The 18,642-nt window shown below is 49.8% G+C and overlaps 1 protein-coding gene across 4 annotated transcripts in view; it reads left to right on the top strand.

Moving 5' to 3' along the window:
- The window catches only part of SNX29 (sorting nexin 29), a 591,305-nt gene that overhangs the window by 136,306 nt on the left and 436,357 nt on the right, over positions 1–18,642 (top strand). For all 4 annotated transcript variants that reach the window (XM_086375716.1, XM_086375717.1, XM_086375714.1 and 1 more), the window contains 2 exons: positions 4,876–4,939; positions 7,404–7,532. In XM_086375716.1, coding sequence (XP_086231842.1) covers positions 4,876–4,939; positions 7,404–7,532 — 193 coding nt within the window. The remainder of the gene's footprint in view (positions 1–4,875; positions 4,940–7,403; positions 7,533–18,642) is intronic.

The raw sequence follows: 18,642 nt of genomic DNA, 5'->3' as shown, positions 1-18,642 counted from the left end.
ACTCTGCAGCTTGCTGCGGGGTAGGGGAATCATGGTGGGCTTCTTGGTTGAGGTGTCTTTTTCATCCTGGCCTGAATAGATGAGTTTCATCAGATCAGGATGAGGGGGTGGTGGTGAACACGAGGAAATTCATGAAACAACAATGCGTTGGAATGTTATTCAGCCTTAAAAAGGAAGGTATTCCTACCACAGGTGATGACATGGATGAACCTGGAGGACATTAAGTTAAGTAAGATAAGCTGGATCCAGAAGGAGAAACACCGCGTAATTCCACTTATGTGAGGAATCCAGTGGTCGAATTCTGAGACACAGAGAGTGGAAGGGTGGTTGTCAGGGGCTGGGGCAGGAGGGAGTAGGGAGATGCTCTGGGTGTCAGGCTTCAGGCCGGCCAGACGGGTCAGCTTCAGAGCCCTGGTGTTTGATGACATTGTGCTCAGACATGGCCATTAACATCCGTGAGGAGGGAGATCTTGGGTGAAGCGTTCTCAGCACAATGGAAAACTCCGTTGGGCTTGCGTCTTATTTAGGGAGAGGCGCTCACATTTGTGGGGAGGAACAAAACAGTGCAGCCCCATCACTGAAGAGCATCCTTAGGGAGGCTGGCTCAGAGGCTGCTGGCCCAGGCGATTGGCTGGCCGCAGGTGAGGCCAGGTAAAGGGGTTGGTGACGCCAGGCGGGGGCGCGACACCCACATCTCAGCATAAGGATCGTGCCTGTGGGTGGCGAGCCGCTCCCTCTAGGAGAAGCCTGGCACGGGAGGGACCAAGGGCCCCGGAACCCGAGCCTTCTGCCTTGCTGGGTCCAGGGTGCCAGGCGCCCTGGCCATGGGCATGTCTGCACCAGGTGCATGTGCCCTGCTGAGCTCTCATCCCACTTGTATCCAGGGCACGTGTAAATCAGGCGGGCACGTGGCACACTCAGCAGATCAGAAGGCTGGCGTGATCCCTTTGATCAAGAGATTTCAGCAGGGCTTGGTGGGGAGGGCGATGAGAGGGCGGAGCACAGAGGACGTTTAGAGCAGTGACACTGTGACGATCCCGTCGTGGTGGATTCATGTCGTCGTGCGGACATCCAGACCCAGGGAACATGCAACCCCACTGGCGAAGCTGATGTGACAGTGGTGACTGTGGTGTGTCAGTGTGGGTTCGTCATTTGTAACAAATGTCTGGCTCTGGTGGTGGGTGTTGGTAATGAGGGAGGCTGTGCGTGAGCAGGGGCTGCTGGTAGATGGGGGGACCTCTGTACCTTCCTCCTGATTTGCTGTGAACCTGAAACTGCTTTATAAAATAGTTGGTGTGAGATATCACTTCTAACCTCATGTTGCAACGATGAACAACAACATATCCAGGTCTTTGCTTCTATAAGAAGCGTGGGGCAGCTGAGCCCTCCAGAAGAAGTCCTTGTAAGAAGATGCAGATGTCACACAAGCCTTGGAGTGAAGGAGCAGCTTCCTGAGCCTAGGTCTCCAGCACCTGGCTGCAGCCTTGCCCCCTGCTCTGGGTTTCTTGAAGATAAGAGCCAAAGAGATATCACTCAGCTGGTCTTCAGTGACGTATTAAGTCTTGATTTCTCCCCGCCTCCCCCCCCCATGGCTATGGTGTCACGGAATTAGACTACCGGCTTGTTTTTAGTTTTACAGATTTACCAGTGTTTTCAGTTACCATAAAAGTGTGAAATCTAGCGTCATGTCAAGTTCTTCTAAATCGTTAGTGCTCTCTGCTGCCGCCTGTGAGAGGCAGTGTCTTCACCCAGCGCCACCTTGCCTCGTTTCTCCTCTGAAGGTTACAGTGCTCCAGGGAGGTGGAAAGGCGGGTGATGTTCCCCCAGAGAAAGGCTCAGAGAGGCTAGACCCTGGTACAAGGCTGAGAACCAGGGCCCTTGTTACCTGGTCATGTTCAGCATGCAGTCAGACAGACTGTCTCCTCGGGGGCGCGTGTGACTGTGTGTGTCTGTCCTCCATTGAGAAATGCTCTGTTAAGGACACTCCTCCCTTAGGTGAGTCGGGAGCCCGGCTCTCTCCTTGGGAAGGGGCCTTGTAGCCAGCAGGCAGGTGCTCAGCAGATGCTTGTGCTATTGATGTTCAGTTGCTCAGTCTGTCTGACTCTGTGACCCCATGGACTGCAGCGCACCAGGCCTCCCAGCCCCTCACTATCTTCCGAAGTTTGCCCAAGTTCACATCCACTGACTTGGTGATACTACCCAACCATCTCATCCTCTGCTGCCCTTTTCTCCTTTTGCCTTCCGTCTTCCCCAGCATCAGCGGCCCTGGTTGTGGACACAGCATACCACGTCCCATGGGACTGGGGTCTCCTCCCCTGCTGGTAGAACACCTTGGCTTCCATCCTGGCTCTGACATGGAAAGGTGCATGGTTGCACAGCTTATTTCATGACATCTCAGGTTCTTCTGCCTTAATATCCCTGTGATATTTTGATGAAATAGTAGTTCTTAATCACTGCAAGTGAGTGGTGATGATTACCACTGGTTCCTGGGTCACATGCAGAGATTGGAGTTGGACAAATTTGGACGCCAGCTGTGACTTTACATCTTCACTCTGAGCCTGATTAAAGGCCTGTAGAAGGGACTGGGAGACCACTTCCCGGAGAGTGATTCTGTGACACCAGCAAGACTGTGTACCCGGGGCGCTTGCCTGGTGGGCACTGGAGTTGTCATCAGATCCTCGAGTCTCCAAGCTCCCTGAGGGCTGGGCCACATGGCCCTTCCTGGCTCACCCTGCCTTCCTCGTGTGGCCCGGCTCGCGCCTGCCCCCGGGCCTTTGCATGTGCCTTGTGCCACATGCATCCAGCAGCTCACTGGCTCCCTCTCTGCCTTGGGGCCCCCAGAGAGGCCTTCCCAGCACAGCCCACAAAATGACACCCTCCCCACCACCTGTCCTTGCACCCCACCTGGCTTTCCTCCCAGCGTGTCTCGTTGTCCCATCTGTTCCATGTTGGTTGGCGTGTCTCCCCTCCTAGGGAGGGGGCCCTGCCTCCTGCAGGCAGAGACTTTGGTTTTCTCTATTCCTTCTTTACTCACAGCGCCAAGAGCAGCTCTTGGACCTTGTAGGTGCTCAGTAAGTTTGTGTCAACCCAGTGAATTTCAAATTTTCTTTGGCAACACCTTAGTTGACCCCAGGAGAGGGACACCTCAGACCCTCCTCCTCACCAGCACCTTAGATGGCCTGGTTTCTCACCATGTGACTCGCGGGTTTCACACCGTCACAGGTGTGATGGGGAAGCCAGGCCTCGACCTCCTAGCTGTGTCCTTGTGATGCTGACGTGGCTGTTCTGGGTCAGAAAAGACAGGGGAGGGCCTATTTTTTGACCCAGAGGCTGAGCAGGAGCCCTCGTGATTCCTCATTCTTCCCTTCCTTCCTCTGAGACCTGGATGGTGGCCTTCTGCCCCCTCTGTGGCCGCCTGTGGACAGCGTGTGTCCTGGGACCCATTTCTCGCCTCAACGTCTTTGGGCCTCTTTCTGCCTAGGTATCCTGAGTATAATGGGACAGAGGGACCACCTATTTATCTTGTCCTCATCCTCCCCCATTTCTTCCTCCTTCCAATTCATTTGTATCCCAACAACGTGGGGTAGTGTTTCTTAGGTGTGTGTAAAGGAGTAAACGAGATAATGGGCTTTGAACAGAGCTTGACAAGTAGAAGAGCTTGAATTTTAGCTAAAAAGAGGTACCAACACACCATACTTCTTTCCAAAAGAGGACTTGAAGCAGCATATTAAAACAGTTTAAAAAATAGAGTGAAACGGGTCATATGTAAGTTGGCCCCAGGTAGAAAGGCAGTTTGGTGATCAGAGGGAGGGTTAGGGCATGTTGTAGTGGCTGCATGGCCGAGTGGCTGCGCTGGATGTGTGACTTTGGCTGTGAGCTTCTTTGCAGCCAGTTCTAAGAGGATTGGTTAGGGGAAAAAAAATAAAACTGGCTTTCCGGGGGAAATTCACAAGTTCCTGGGCCTGAGATCTGAGTGTTGTAAACAGTCCACTGTGGGTGGACAGTGACAACAGGTAAGCTTGCTGTAGGTGGAAACCTTGGATGCTCATTGAATTTAAAGGTGAGATTCTCTATCACTGAATTGCTGTCCCACATTGAAGATGTCAGGAGAGCTGCTCCTGCAAGTAATTATCAACTGTGTGTTGGAGGGGCCCCTGTCCCTCTTCACAGTATATGGGAGTCAGCGCAAGAAGACCAGATCTCTCAGTAATCTGGAGTATGTCTGTGTCAGTATGGAGTCACTTGGGCTTCCCATGTGGCTCAGTGGTAAAGAATCTGCCTGCCGATGCAGGAGATGTGGGTTCGACCCCTGGGTCAGGAATATCCCCTGGATCAGAAAGATCCCCTGGAGGAAGAAATGGCAAACCATTCTAGTATACTTGCCTGGAGAATCCCATGGACAGAGTAGCCTGGTGAGCTGCAGTCCACGGGGTCACAAAGAGTCGGACATGACTGCACACGCAGGAGCATGAAGTCAGTTTCATGAAATCTGCTGTCTGACCGGTGGTTGATAACTGGCTCTAACTGGGAATAGATCAGTATTCAAAGCAGACGCCGTCCGCTTAGCAGGGACTTGGAAAAACACTCAGAAGTCATCACTCTGTAATTCCTTAGTGGCTGGTTAGCTGGTTATGTTCACCAAGGAAACGCCTCCACATTTATTCTCATCCTGCCCTGCCTTTGGATTCTGTGTGGTTAGTAAGAGTGATTGACTGAGCCCACTGGATCTCCTAGACTGTATAGGAATTATTTTTGAAAGGGAAAAGGGAACTCGTCTAGACAAGTGGCCCTAAATAGCACATAATCCAGACCGGTGAGGGGCGGTGTAGCAGGCAGGATCTGCCGGTTAATTTGCACTTGGCTTTCTTCCCTTAGGTGACCTGCGACAAGCCATCGTGGCCATGATGAACAGGAAAGACGAGCTGGAGGAAGAGAACAGGTATCCAGCGCTGGGGCTGGAGGGGTCACTCCTTCATGGAAATCCTACCTCTGGGGCAGAGAGAAGATCACCGTGAAGGAAGTTTTGCTTCAGGGGAAGAATTGTGACCAGTGATTTCTGATTTTTTGTTCTGAGATGTACTACTTTATTTTTCAACTTTTTATTTTATGACGGAGTAGAACCAACTGACAGTGTTGTGATAGCTTCTGGTGAACAGCAAAGGGACTCAGCTGTGTATATGCATGTATCCATTCTGGGATGTACCACTTTAGTATATGTAACGTGGCTTGAGTGTTAACAGGGAATGAAACGATCATGCACTATCTTAGAACAAACTGAGAATTTGTAAAGCAGTCTTTTTAATTTTTTAATTCTTTTTTTTTTAAATAGCCTTTGAGATATAATTCACATGTCATATAATTCATAGATTATATAATTTAAATATCATATAAAACATAAAACTTTAGTATTCAGTGGTTTTCAGATATGTGCAACCATCTCACCACAGTCAATTTTAGAACATTTTCTTTGCCTCAAAATGAAGCTCCATCCTCACAGCTGTCACCCTGAGCCCCCTTTAAGCAGCGGGTAACCTTTCATTGAGGTTCTGTCCACCACGTTCCAAGCACTAGCATACTTAACATTTTCTCGAATGGGGGATACCTATAGTAAGACGGTGTATGGAGTCTTTTGATTTTCCCCAAAGCCCTGTTGCAGACACTGAGAAGCCAAAGGGTTTTATTCATTTTGATTCCCTGTTGAAACCAGGGCTGGATACCAGACAGCTGTTAGCTGTGTTGCTTCTGTCTAGCTGCCCAAACGTGAACCGCTTCAGTGCCGGGACCTCGTCTGGGCTACAAGCTGGTCAGTAGAGGGATCTGCCTGCGGTTATCTGCAGAGCCTCTGTGAGCACACGTCTGCCGGCCTGGGGGTCAGGGAGTAGGTGTGTGTGTGCGTGCACACGTGTGTGCACGCTCATGCCGCCCTCTTATGCTTGCCCTTGAGCAGGAATTGTGTCCCTGGGGATGTGCATTCTGATTCTCCTTTTTAAAACTTGCTTTGGGCCCTGTTTGACAAGCTTCTCCCTCACCCTTTATGGAAACATACAAGAGCGAACAAACGTGATTTGGAAAAACAAGTGTTTTTAAAAAGGAATCCTCAGACAGTGTGATTTTTCCAGTGAAAGTAAATCTCAGTGACAGGCTGTGGACTTTGTAGGGTGCTTTTTCCTTTTTGCAGCTGGGGCCGTTATCTTAGAAAAAGCCACAGGTTTTGTGTTACTTTGTAGAGAACAATAGTCACTGTTGGGTCATTTCTTCTCCTTCCCATCAAGAGAAAAAGAAATCACACCCAGTTTGTGTTGGGGGGGTAGTTTCCAGGCCCCAAGAGGGAATTTTTTCAAAACTTTCAAGCAGTGTTGAGACACGCCGTGTTTGTTTTTGGAGCGGGGCTTCAGGGAGCAGTGGAGGTGGGGTGGTTCAGACACTGCTGCTTGTGGTCTGGTGCCTCATGGCAAGTGTCCTCTAGATTTAGGATGCAGCCGCACCAAAGTTAGTAAATGTTTTCGGGAAATAGCCATTTGAGGTCCATAGCTGGTCATTAGAACCCTGCTTGGCTCAATTCTAGGTGGTAACTTGTGGTTATTTCTGGAAGAGCTGCTGTCTTCTCTGCTATTCAAGACCAAAGGTGACAGGCGTTCAAGCGAGCGTGTTTGCAGGGTGAGCGTGCTCCAGATACAGTACAAAGCACACTCACGGCAATGTCAGGTTATCCATCTCCAGATACAGTACAAAGCACACTCACGGCAATGTCAGGTTATCCATCTCCAGATACAGTACAAAGCACACTCACGGCAATGTCAGGTTATCCATCTCCAGATACTGTACAAAGCACACTCATGCAGTGTCAGGTTATCCATCTCCGTAAGACAGCCTGTATGCTTGTTTAACCTGGAGGTGGCGACGGAGCAAGGGTGAAGGGCGTTTTGTGAGATTGTGGGCAAAGGAGAAATGAGACTCCCGTCGTCCATCAGATAACTGGAGCCTGTCTTCTGTGTTTGTGGCTCAGGTGGTCTTTTTTGGCCTGTCCTGCCAGCCCTTCCTTTGTTAAATCTCATACGAAGTGTAGCTGGGCCGAGACGTCCCGGTTGAGCATGCACACCTCAGTGTGGGATGTCTGGGAGGGGGCGTGCCTGGGATTGGCTCAACTCATTGTTTTCCCTTGGTTTAAACCACCAAACCCACAAGCTCTCAGAGCCAGGCCTCCGGTGGTTCCCCAGGGCTCATCCTAATTACGACGCAGAGACTCTTGAGCAGAACTGGGTAGCTCCTCAAAGCAGTTTGTACGAGATGGACATGAACTGCGGTTTCTGCAGAGCCTTATGGAAGATGAATGAACTAGGACTTGACTCTGTGAACCCCGGGTTGGCAGCCTCTGAACAGGTGGGATCTCCTCCTCCTCCCAGGTCGCTGCGGAACCTGCTTGACGGAGAGATGGAGCACTCAGCCGCGCTCCGCCAGGAGGTCGACACCTTGAAGCGGAAAGTGGCCGAACAGGAGGAGCGGCATGTTACGAAGGTCCAGGCGCTGGCGAGGTAGGGGGCGGAGGGGCTGGGGGAGGCGCTGGCGAGGTAGGGGGCAGAGGGGCTGGGGGAGGCGCTGGCTAGCCCCCAAGCACACTTTGCATCAGTACTTACTAATTTAAAGTGACCAATGGAAATAACACTTACATAGCTGAAATTTTAACTTATTAAATATTGAGTAAGTATTAAATAGTATACATGCACATGGTTCAAAATACAAAAGTCATGAATGGTTAAACTCTGCAATTGCCAGCTCACCCCTGGAGGGTGGGCAGCGTCACCTCCTAGAGATGCCCCTGTGTACTCGAGCAGATGCGAACATTCTGATACATGAACTTTCTCTTCTTCCCATCTCCCTCCTCTCCTCTCTTTCTTCCTTGATACAAGTGGTCCCGTATCCTGCACCCTCCTCCCTCCGCAGCTTAGAGACCGTCCTGCTCTGGGTGCACAGACCTGCCTGCTGATACCCCACCGTCTACCCACAGCAGGGCTCATTTGGCCGAGGTGCCAGCAGCCAGGTGTCTGAGTCATTTCTAGCCCTTTGATGCTTCTGATAATCTTTGCAGTTGTCATGGTGTCCTCGTATGAGTGTATTTGCCAGAAAAGTTCCTGGAAGTGGAATTGCGAGGTCAAAGCACTGTGTTTTTCTTTTCTTTTATTATTATTTATTTGTTTAACTTATTTGGCTGCTCCGGGTCTCAGTTGTGGCATAGGATCTTTGATCTTAGTTGTGGTGTGTGAACTCTCAGTAGTGGCCTGTGGGGTCTAGTTCCCTGCCCAGGGACTGAACCTGGGCCCCCGGCATTGGGAGTGTGGAGTCTTAGCCACTGGAGCATCAGGGAAGTCCCCACAGTGCTTTCTGAGTTGAATAAGGGTCGTCAACCTGCCTTTAACAAGGGCTGGGTCTCCCCCAGCACAGCCCTGCCTCTGGCGGATCCAGCTTTGGGGGTCTTTGATAAAATCCCAGGTAAAAGCAGGGCTGGTGAAATAGTTTTCATTTCCCTGATTCAGAGTATGGTTGAACCTCTTTACAGTTGAGTTATCTTATTTTCTTTTCCATGACTTTGTTTAGATCTAATTAAAGAAAACTGTAAAGCAACGCACCCCCCGCCCCCGCCCATCCCCAAGCTCCAACTGCCATAATGAGATTTTACTGAATTTGTCACATGCAAACATATTTTCATGGGCTCTACTTGAAATCTCCAGCCCGTCGCTTCCTAGGCTGTGTCCTTCTACCATAGTAAAAGCTTCATAGTCACCATTTTTATGTGCCTGGATGTGGCATTTCATTGAGCCAATGCACCATATGAAATAACCATTTCAGATTGCTGGATATTTGAGTTGTTCCAGTTTTTTCCCCATTTTTTGTAAGATAAGCACTTTAACTGGTTGTTCTTTTGTTGTTGTTCAGTCACTCAGTCATGTGTGACTTTTTACGACCCCATGGACGATAGCACACCAGGCTTCCCTGTCCTTCACCATCTCCCAAAGTTTGCTGAACTCCACTGAGTCAATGATGCCATCCAGCCGTCTCATTCTCTGTCATCACCTTTTCCTCCTGCCTTCAATCTTCCCCAGCATCAGGGTCTTTTCCAGTGAGTCGGCTCTCTGCATCAGGTGGCCCACGTATTGGAGCTTCAGCTTCAGCCCTTCCGATGAATATTCAGGGTTGATTTCCTTCAAGATTGACTTGGCCTGATCCCCTTGCAGGCCAGGGGACTCTCAAGAGTCTTCTCCAATGCCACAGTTCGAAAGCATCAATTCTTTGGTGCTCAGCCTTGTTTATGGTCCAAGTTTCACATCTTTACATGACTGTTGGAAAAACCATGGCTTTGACTATATGGATTCTTGAAGGCTTTAAAATAGACCGGGAGATGCATCTATCTTGTGGAGGGGGTAGGGTGGGGGAGCCCAGGGTTAAGGAAGCTCGACCGCGGCAGCATTACCATCCCCGCGCCATCAGCTGTTGTGAGTGACACGAATGTAATTGTTATGTATATGTAACGGGAAGTTGGCAGCGTGATCCCACATTTATGTATTTTTTGGCTGTGCTGGGTCCTCATTGTGGCGTGTAGGCTGAGTAGCGTGGCACACGGGCTTAGTTGCTCCACAGCTGGGTCCCCTGCCTTGGAAGGCAGTTTCTTAACCACTGGACCACTGGGAAGTCCCCCTGTGTTTAATTTCAATTTGAACTTCTCTCCTGCATTCACGTTTGAAAGTGACACATCCCGAGCATCAGAAACAAGTCCCAGGTGCCTGATATGGCATTTTCTCACCTGGCCCCCATCTTACCTGGCCATGCCAGGGTTCTGTGGTGCGATTGTGTTCTATGTTCTCAATAAAGACTGTAGTCTGTGGAGACCCGGGTTCTGAATCATTGAAGACAGACAGACTTCCATCCTTTATTATTTTTTATTGTTTCAGGAGCCAGCTCAGCCTCGAGTTGCTGCTCCATGGCTTGCAAATTGGGTGTTGGGTCTGAACCGCTTCACTTCCACAGGCGTGTGTTTGTTCATTTATGAAATGGACGGGATGGTCTTATCCCCTTGAGAGGGCCCACTGAGGAAAGTGTGTGAAAGTCCGTAAGACAGCGGCGAGTGATTGGAGTGTGTTTTATAGTAAATGTGTTTTGAGTATATGATAATTTTGGGATAAATTTTCTTTAGCCCATGAATGAACTAGAAAAAGGTAACTTCTTAACCACGCTATTCTGTAATCTGGTTTCCCAGGTAAACAATGGGGTGGCTGAGAGTTTGGGCTTCCCTGGTGGCACAGGGTTAAGGAATCTGCCTGCAAGTGCAGGAGACGTGGGTTTGATCCCTGATTCAGGAAGATCCCCTGGAGGAGAAAATGGCAAACCCACCCCAGTATTCTTAGCTGGGAATCCCATGGACAGAGGAGCCTGGCGGGCTGCAGTCCCCGGGGTCACAGAGGAGTTGAACACAACTTTAGTGACTGAACACACAGACAGCTGAAGGTTTAAGGTGCCTGAAGGTCTGCAGTTTGCAGGTAGAAGGAACTTGGATAAAGCGGGCAAACACTTCAGGAGAAAACGGCACGAAAGTGGACGGAGCAGCGGGACGTGTTTTGAAAGACTTGACTGCTGACATTGCAGACGGACTCCTGCCAGCTGTCAGAAGTTTCTCCTTGCTTCTGGCCGCAGGAGGAGTGGCTGTCCGTGTTGTCAGATGGCGGGTCCCCGTGGTCAGCTGTGGTTGATGGCCCGGGGGTGCTGTCATCCATGGGTCACAGGCAGGGTGTGGAGGGTCAGGGCTGGGGGCGGGGCCCACACAGCTGCACCAGCGCAGCCCTGTTCCAGGTCCCCGTGTGTCCAGGTGGCAGGTTTCATAATGCAGGTAGTTTAGCCTAGTGGTTGGTGGTACCGATTCTGGCATTGGATCCTGGGGGTCCATTCATGGCTTTGCTGCTTATTAGCTGTGTGACCTTGAGCAAGTCACTTAACTGTCTCTGTTTCCTTGGCTATAAAATGAAGAGAACTCTACCCCATAGAGTAGTTAGATGACAAAATGAGAGACCATATATCAGCTCCATGAATGGGCTTCATAAATGCTCAAACACATTACCTATCATTATCATTTTTCTCTAAGATAGTAATTGTATTATTACTAAGAAACCTTGCCTAATCAAAAGTTGTATTTTAACAGCAGTGGTGCAGAAAGAATTAAGAATTAGGCTATTTCAGACACAGGACAATGAAATTATTTTTGCTGTGTTGCTGAGAAGCGTGTTTGGGTGTGTGTGTGTCTTCCTGGCCCTGAGTACAGAGTTGTGAAATGGGAGCATCCCTGAGCAAATGAAGCGTCTTATTACACATTCATTTTGCTCAAAATTAATGGCTTTCCTTTCACGCCATCATGGCTCAACAAAGAGCGAGGTCATATAAGCAGCCCAGTGCCCTTGTGGCGCCAAGCGTCCGCGCCTTCCCAGGGGGAGTCCTTGTGATCAGTAGCGGTTCAGGATGAGTCAGTCTCCCTCCCTAGATGATGGATTGCCTTACTTCCTGTGGAAGTAAGAAATCTCAAGCTCAACAAGGTCTTAGTGTTTAAGCACAGGGAACTATATCCCATATCCTGTGATAAGCAGGATGGGAAATGGAAAAGAACATGACGAGGAATGTGTGTGTGTATATATGTGTGTGTGTGTATGTGTATAACTGAATCACTTTGCTGCATAGCAGAAACTAATACAACATTGTAAATCCACTGTATATACTTCAGTTAAAAAAAAAAAGCTCTACCTGTGACATAGGTGTGAGCAGAAAGAAAACTCACAGTAACTGAGTGGAAGTACCTTTGAGGGATGCAAGTGGCCAGGATTGTCGGGGCGTTTCTGTTGCTGCCCTATTTATTTGTTTGTTTGTTTGGCGCATCAGGTCTTAGCTGTGGCCCGAGGCAGCTTTGTTGTGTCATGTGGGCCCTTTCGCCGTGGTGCACGGACTCTCTAGTTGTGGAGCGCCGGCTCGTAGTCGTGACACACAGGCTTGGCTGCTCCACAGAGTGTGGAATCTTAGTTCCCCAACCAGAGATCGAACTGGCGTGCCCTGCGTTGTAGGGTGGTTTCATAACCACTGGAGCACCAGGGAGGTCCCGGGCTCTGCTTTTTTTTGTTTTTAGATACCCCCGGCTGTGTAACAAATGATCTCCAAACTCGACAGCTTAAAACGGAATGTTGAGGATCCTCCACAATTTCCATGAGTTGGGAATGTGGGAATGGCTCAGGGTTTCTCATAAGGTTGTGGTCAAGCGTTAACCAGAGCTGCGGTCATCTGAAGGCTTGACTGCGGTGGAGGGTGCGCTTTGGAGCTCACTCGCGTGGCTATTGGCAGGAGGCTTTGGTTCCCTGCCATGTGGACTGCTCTGTAGGGTTGCTCACAACCTGGCAGCTGGCTTTCTGGGGCAAGTAACCCAAGAGCAAGGGAACACACCCAACGCGGAAGCCACTGTGACTTTTGTGACCTAATGCCGGAAATGACAGACGATCACATCTGCCGTATTCTGTTGTCATGCAGCTCAAGCCTGGTTCAGCATGGAAGGGGTCTACACGTGGATGTCAACACCAAGAAGCAGGGGTCTTGGGGGCCACCCTGGAGGCTGCCTGTCACACCTACCCTGGGACAGCACTACCCCAGTCTTCCTTGGCTGGGTCTTCTCCTCTCCATTCTGTCCTGGTGCTTTGGCAGGAATAACCCCACCACTGCCCCACTGGGCTCCAGAGCACGGCAGATGTCACTGGCCTGGACAGTCAGCTTGTTCCATCCTGTGGCCACCATGATTGGGCTGTGAGCAGTCCCTCGAGAGCAAACCCATGTGCTGACAGAGTCGTGGGAATGAGAACTCAAGTCCCGAAGCCAGAAGGGCAGAGTCATACATGAGACTGAAAAAGGGAGACTTCCTTTCTCATTCTTTCATGATGTCCCATCCTTCAGTTCTGTTGTTTTCTTTCTTATGGCATTAGCATTTTATTAATATATATTTAGGTCATTGTAATCTTTTTCTTCAAACTTTGCACTGTTTATTTTGTATTGGGGATATAGCCTATTAACCATGTTGTGGTAATTTCAGGTAAACAGCGAAGGGACACAGCCATACATATACATGTATCCATTCTCCCCCAACCCCCTCCCCACCTCCCCCCCCAATCCAGGCTGCCACATGGCCCTGAGTAGACTTCCCTGTGCTTACACGGGTGGTCCTTGGTGATTGTCCATTTTGATGTTCAGTTCTATATCATTAAAGAAACATGTTCCGGAACTCTTTCAAACCCATTATGTAAAGCAAAACTGCAGTCAGAATGAGTGGAGACCAGAGTCCAGTTTTTGTGTGTCTTTCAGAAGATTAGCGTTTGCGTTGCTGCCTGATTCTAAATGCCTGTGGCTGCAGCCTGAGAGTTGGGAAGGGGCTGAGGGTGGGGCTCCCCCACTGAAGAGTTGCTGTAGCATCATTTCCTGAAAAGCTACCCCTTTTATTTTTCCCACGCTAGAGAATCAGCCATCAGTTCAGTTCAGTCGCTCAGTCGTGTCCGACTCTTTGCGACCCCATGAATCGCAGCACGCCAGGCCTCCCCGTCCATCACCAATTCCCAGAGTTTACCCAAAGTCCTGTCCATTGAGTCGGTGATGCCATCCTACCATCTTATCCTCTGTCATCCCCTTCTCCTCCCACCTTCAATCTTTCCCAGCATCAGGGTCTTTTCCAATGAGTCAGTTCTTCACATCAGGTGACCAAAGTATAGCAGTTTCAGCTTCATCATCAGTCCTTCCAATGAACACTCAGGACTGATGTCCTTTAGGACAGACTGGTTGGATCTCCTTGCAGTCCGAGGGACTCTCAAGAGCCTTCTCCAACACCACAGTTCAAAAGCATCAATTCTTCGGCGCTCAGCTTTATAGTCCAACTCTCACATCCATAAGTAGCTTGGTTTAAAAAAATTTTTTCCCTCTTGGTTGGTTGTAGGGATTAAACTATCCCAAGCACCAAGGCATCAGCTGTGATCTGTCTAATCTGGTCAAGATAATTCCATCTCCTTTCCGAAATGATTGGTTCCGGTAATGGGTTGACCCAACTTGGATTTAGTTCAGGAGGTGAGCGTGAGGTCTAATTCTGGCCATGGAAATGTGGTTGAGGTTTGCTAGGGCTTTGGAGGAAGACGGTCCTTTGCTTGTTGGATGGCGGGAGTGGCTCCCTTTGGAACACGTGCTGTGAGGTACAGAGGCTGGAACTGCTGTGGCCGTTTTACCACCATGAGGGAGACAGTCTCAGGGTAAAGCTTGCACCACAACTTGGCAGGGAGAGGAGGGGTGAGAACTTTAGTGTGAAGTGATGGAAACCCACCAGAAACTGGCTTGTGAAGAGGTGTCCTTGATTGGCTTGTGTAGCTGACAAATTTGGAGAAGAGCTAGCGCTCTGCCCAGCTGGACCCAGGGACCCTGGGGGGTGTCATGCGGGATCCATATCCTTCTGTATCTCCCCTTCTTTTCCTTGGTTGTAGCTTCATTCTCAGTCCTGATCTTCTCGCATGGTGACAAGAGGGGCCCCAGGCATCGCTAGGCATAAATCCTGTTGGCTCAGTACCCAGAGGAAAGAAAGCATGTCTTCCTGAAAGCTTGTGAGAGAGTTCTGGGATTCACTCATTTTCGTGGCGGGATGTGTTATCCTCGCTGTCCCGGCCTGTGTCACGTGCCCCCTGGAGCCAGAAGGTGGCTTGTTTTTCCTCACCTGGCCATGTGGAGCAAGGGCAAACGACAGGGGCATTTCTTCAAAAGGACAGTTGGGGAGCTCGTTCTGTCAGATGGGGGTGAGCGGTGGTCAGGCAGAGACTGTGGGTGTCCCCTGCCATGGGCTGACTTCCTCGTCACATTTGGAGATTGTCGGTTTCCCAGTGTATAGATTCTGTGCCCTGGAGCCAGCCCTCCCGTGAGTGATGGCGAAGTCTGCGCTTCCGGTCATCCCGGTGTCCTGGCATGGCTTTCCTTGGTGGGATGTTTACATCAGATGCAATTTGACCTTGTTAACAAGCGCCTGGTCCAGCCTCTTTGGCCTCCTTAAATGTATAGTTCTCGGTACCAGCCTCAGTATCCTTTTAAAATAAAAACCAAGCCTTTTATTATACTATCCTGAAATGAAATTCATAGCTAACACACCCTGCCTGCACAAATAATTTAAAAAATCAGTATCATACCCTAACTCTAATCTGAAGGAGAAGTAATAGGGAAGTAACTTATAATACAAAGTAGATTGCAATGTACACGGGCTGGGCATGACCTTGCCCGAAAAACATGAAGTGGTAAAGTGCCCTTACCTAGTTGTAATGCACATGTTTGGATTTAAAGGCGGTCAGGTCAGAAGTCACTCTTTAGAAGAAGTGCAGAAAATGGAAGAACAGAGCGTGGTTGGGCCCTAGGGTAAAAAGTGGTATATGCAGTGTGGACTTAATTTGAGGATAGGCTCAGATGACAAACAAGCTTTTTTTTTTTTTTTTAATATATTTTTTTATTTGACTGCACCGGGTCTTAGAACAGTTCTAAGCAGCACTTAGGATCTTTGATCTTCACTGTGGCCTGTGGAAGCTTTTTCAGTTGTGGCCTGTGGGATCTAGTTCCCTGACCAGGGATTGAACCCAGGCCGCCTGCAGTGGGAGCAGGGAGTCTCAGCACCTGGACCACCAGGGAAGTCCTTACAAATAAGCTTTTCACTCACATAAAGGGCCATCAGGACGATGGAAAGCAGGGCAGGATATAGTTTGCTCTTGGTCTTTCAGGAGAGTTTGTAGCCTTGGCCCCACTTTCTTAATGCTGGTAACACCATCGTCTTGGTGACCAAAAGCATCTCCACACTTTGGCCTTGCTTAGCCTTTGCATTACAAGGCACTGGCGAGCTTTAAAACAGTGTCCACACCCAGTTGAGAACCACTGCTTTCGCCCTTTCTGTGTTCTTGTCTTCAAGTTTGTAAACGTACCTTTAGAATTCTGTTCCCACAGCCTTGCGGTCCATGGTCACGTGGCCTCTCTTTTGGTGTCCTTGGCCGGGCACCGAACCCTGATCACACAGATGCTCCATTGAGCCCCTGGTGTCCCCCTCCCTTCGCCACTCCTGTCCTTCACTTCTCCTTGAGCAGGAAGCTGGCGTCCCCAGGTCGCCGGCTCTCTCGCCCCGCTGGGTCTCATTAGCTGAGGGAGCTGTGCTCTTCATCATTCCTCAGCACACCCCTGTCAGCAGCCGACAGGTCCTTAGTGATGAACCCTAGAGCAGCCGAGGAGAGCTGAGTGCACGGGGTGGGACAGGGTGAGGATGGGGCACGCATGTCCGGGCAGGAGACAAAGCGATGGCCCAGGAGGAGGAGCCGGCTTCCTGAATTTTAATGCTGCCGGGATCCAGTGAAGGATGGTTGGTCAGTTAATACTCATTCACTGATGAGTTGATTCACTCATCAGACACCTATTCTGAGTGAGCTGGGTCCATCAGAGAGAAACAGGATACAGCTGACTAACCTCTAGGGGCTGAAAAGGGAGGAACATATAAACAGACTTTAACCTTTCGCTGCTAATTCCCTATGCTCTGGTTAAGGTGGCTGGTCTTAGAAGGAAGTGCAGGGCAGGCCTGGACTTGAGCCCAGCCTCTTTCCTTCAGTTTGGCTGTGTCGGGTCTTTGTTGTGCTGTGCAGGCTTTCTCTGGCTGCGCTGCGTGGGGCTTCCCTTGTGAAGCACGGGCTCTAGAGCACGCAGGGTCAGTAGTTGTGTGTGGGCTTCCCTGGTGGCTCAGATGGTAAAGAATCTGCCTTTAATGCAGGAGACCCAGGTTCAATCCCTGGGTTGGAAAGATCCCCTGGATGAGGGTAGGGCTACCTACTCCAGTATTCTTTCCTGGAGAATCCCATGGACAGAGGAACCTGGTGGGCTGCAGTCCATGGGGTCACAAAGGGTTGGATGTGACTGAGCGACTAACACTTACTTGCCCTCTGGCATGTGGGGTCTTAGTTCCCTGACCAGGGATCGAACCTGTGTCCCCTGCACTGGCAAGTGGATTCTTAACCACTGGACCACCAGGCAAGTCCCTTGAGTCCAACTTCTGTAGGACTGGACTAGAGTGAGGTTAGTGAGGCCCCTCGGTGCAGAAAAAGGGGGGCGCTCGCTCGCTCTGAGGGCCCTGCGAGTGCTGCTTGCGCTTCCAGATGTGATCTCGACTGGTCATTGCACCCCTGATGCTTCTCACCTAGAAACCCGAGACAGCGTAGACTCTCCTTGCAGACAGCATGGAAGAGGCTCTGCGGGGCCGGCGTGGAGCACAGTGCGTGCCCTGCCCAAGTCCTTAGGAAAGGCCAGCCGTGTCTGCGCTTACCAGTTCCGTGTAAGTCAATTTTTCCTCCATACAAGGCTGCACAGACTCATTTTCTGGAGTTAATCTCACCTGCTGTTGCTCAGATGTAAGTAACTATCTAATTAAGAATTCTCCGGGCTGAGGAACTACATGCTTTGTTTAGTTCTGGCTGTAGATACATGGCAGTCACCAGGGGAGCTTTTAAAACTGCGACGACCAGACCACCCTCCAGACCAATTCCATCAGGATCTCTGGAGGCAAGACCCAGAATGCTCAACTGCAGCCAAAGTTGACAGCACATGGCTCAGAGCAGCGTGTTTCAAACCGTAACTTGCCCACCATGCCCCTGGGGGTCACGGTGGCCCCTCAGACTCTGACTCCATGGGCCTGGGGGGTGGGGGGCCTGAGAGCGAGCATTTGTAGCAAGCTCCCGGGAGGTGCTGACGCTGTGGGCGTCCACACCTCGCTGTGAGTGGCCCGGGCTCACTCCGATGCTGGTGATGATGAGCTGAAAGAGGAAGGTCAGTGGTTCAAAACACCTGGGCTGTTAGAACGACGTGAAGGCACTTGTGACTCTTCTTCAAATCTCAGAACCAAGTCAGGCTGTTGGCCTGTTTGAAGCGTACAGAGAATGCTATACGATCACTACAAAATTAGCACCATTCGCATTTGTCATCTCTGCTTTCAATTTTATTTTTAAGTGAACTATAAACAACATGCCATCTTGTTGTCTGTGGGTTCTGAAAGATCTGCGTGTGGGCTTTTAACTTGAGCCTATCCTTCTGCAGCTTGCCTGGCTTGACCCCGCATCAAGTGGAAGGCTTTTAGGTTAAGATGCCCACAAGGGGCATCCTGGGCTGGAATTCAGTCATGACTGGCCAGTGTGAGATTTCTTAAGAAAGCTCTTGCTTCTCTGCTTGCAAAAATTACTTTTGAGTTGTGAAAGCAACAGAACAACTTGCAGTGGAGAAGAGAGTCCTCAGTCTCATGACCCAGCATGACAGTTATTCCTATTCTTTGTCCACTTCAGCATCGTTTTACATAATCACACAACCGTTAGCGTGTACATGTAACTGTAAAAAGAAGTATAGTTGATTTACAGCGTTGTATTAGTTTCTAGTGTGCAGCAAAGTGAGCAGTTATATATGTGTGTGTGTGAATATATTCTTTTTCAGATTCTTTTCCATGATAAGTTTTTACAGTATATTGAGTAGAGTTCCCTGGGCTATACAGTAGGATTTTGTTGTTTATTTTATATATAGTAGTGTTTATCTGTTAATCTCGAGCTC

Source organism: Bos grunniens, chromosome 25 (assembly GCF_055505025.1).
Source record: "Bos grunniens cultivar Pamir isolate PY7600 chromosome 25, Bosgru_T2T1.0, whole genome shotgun sequence".
In the NCBI taxonomy this organism is placed as follows: Eukaryota; Metazoa; Chordata; class Mammalia; order Artiodactyla; family Bovidae; genus Bos; species Bos grunniens.
This window is presented reverse-complemented; position numbering and strand designations above follow the sequence as displayed.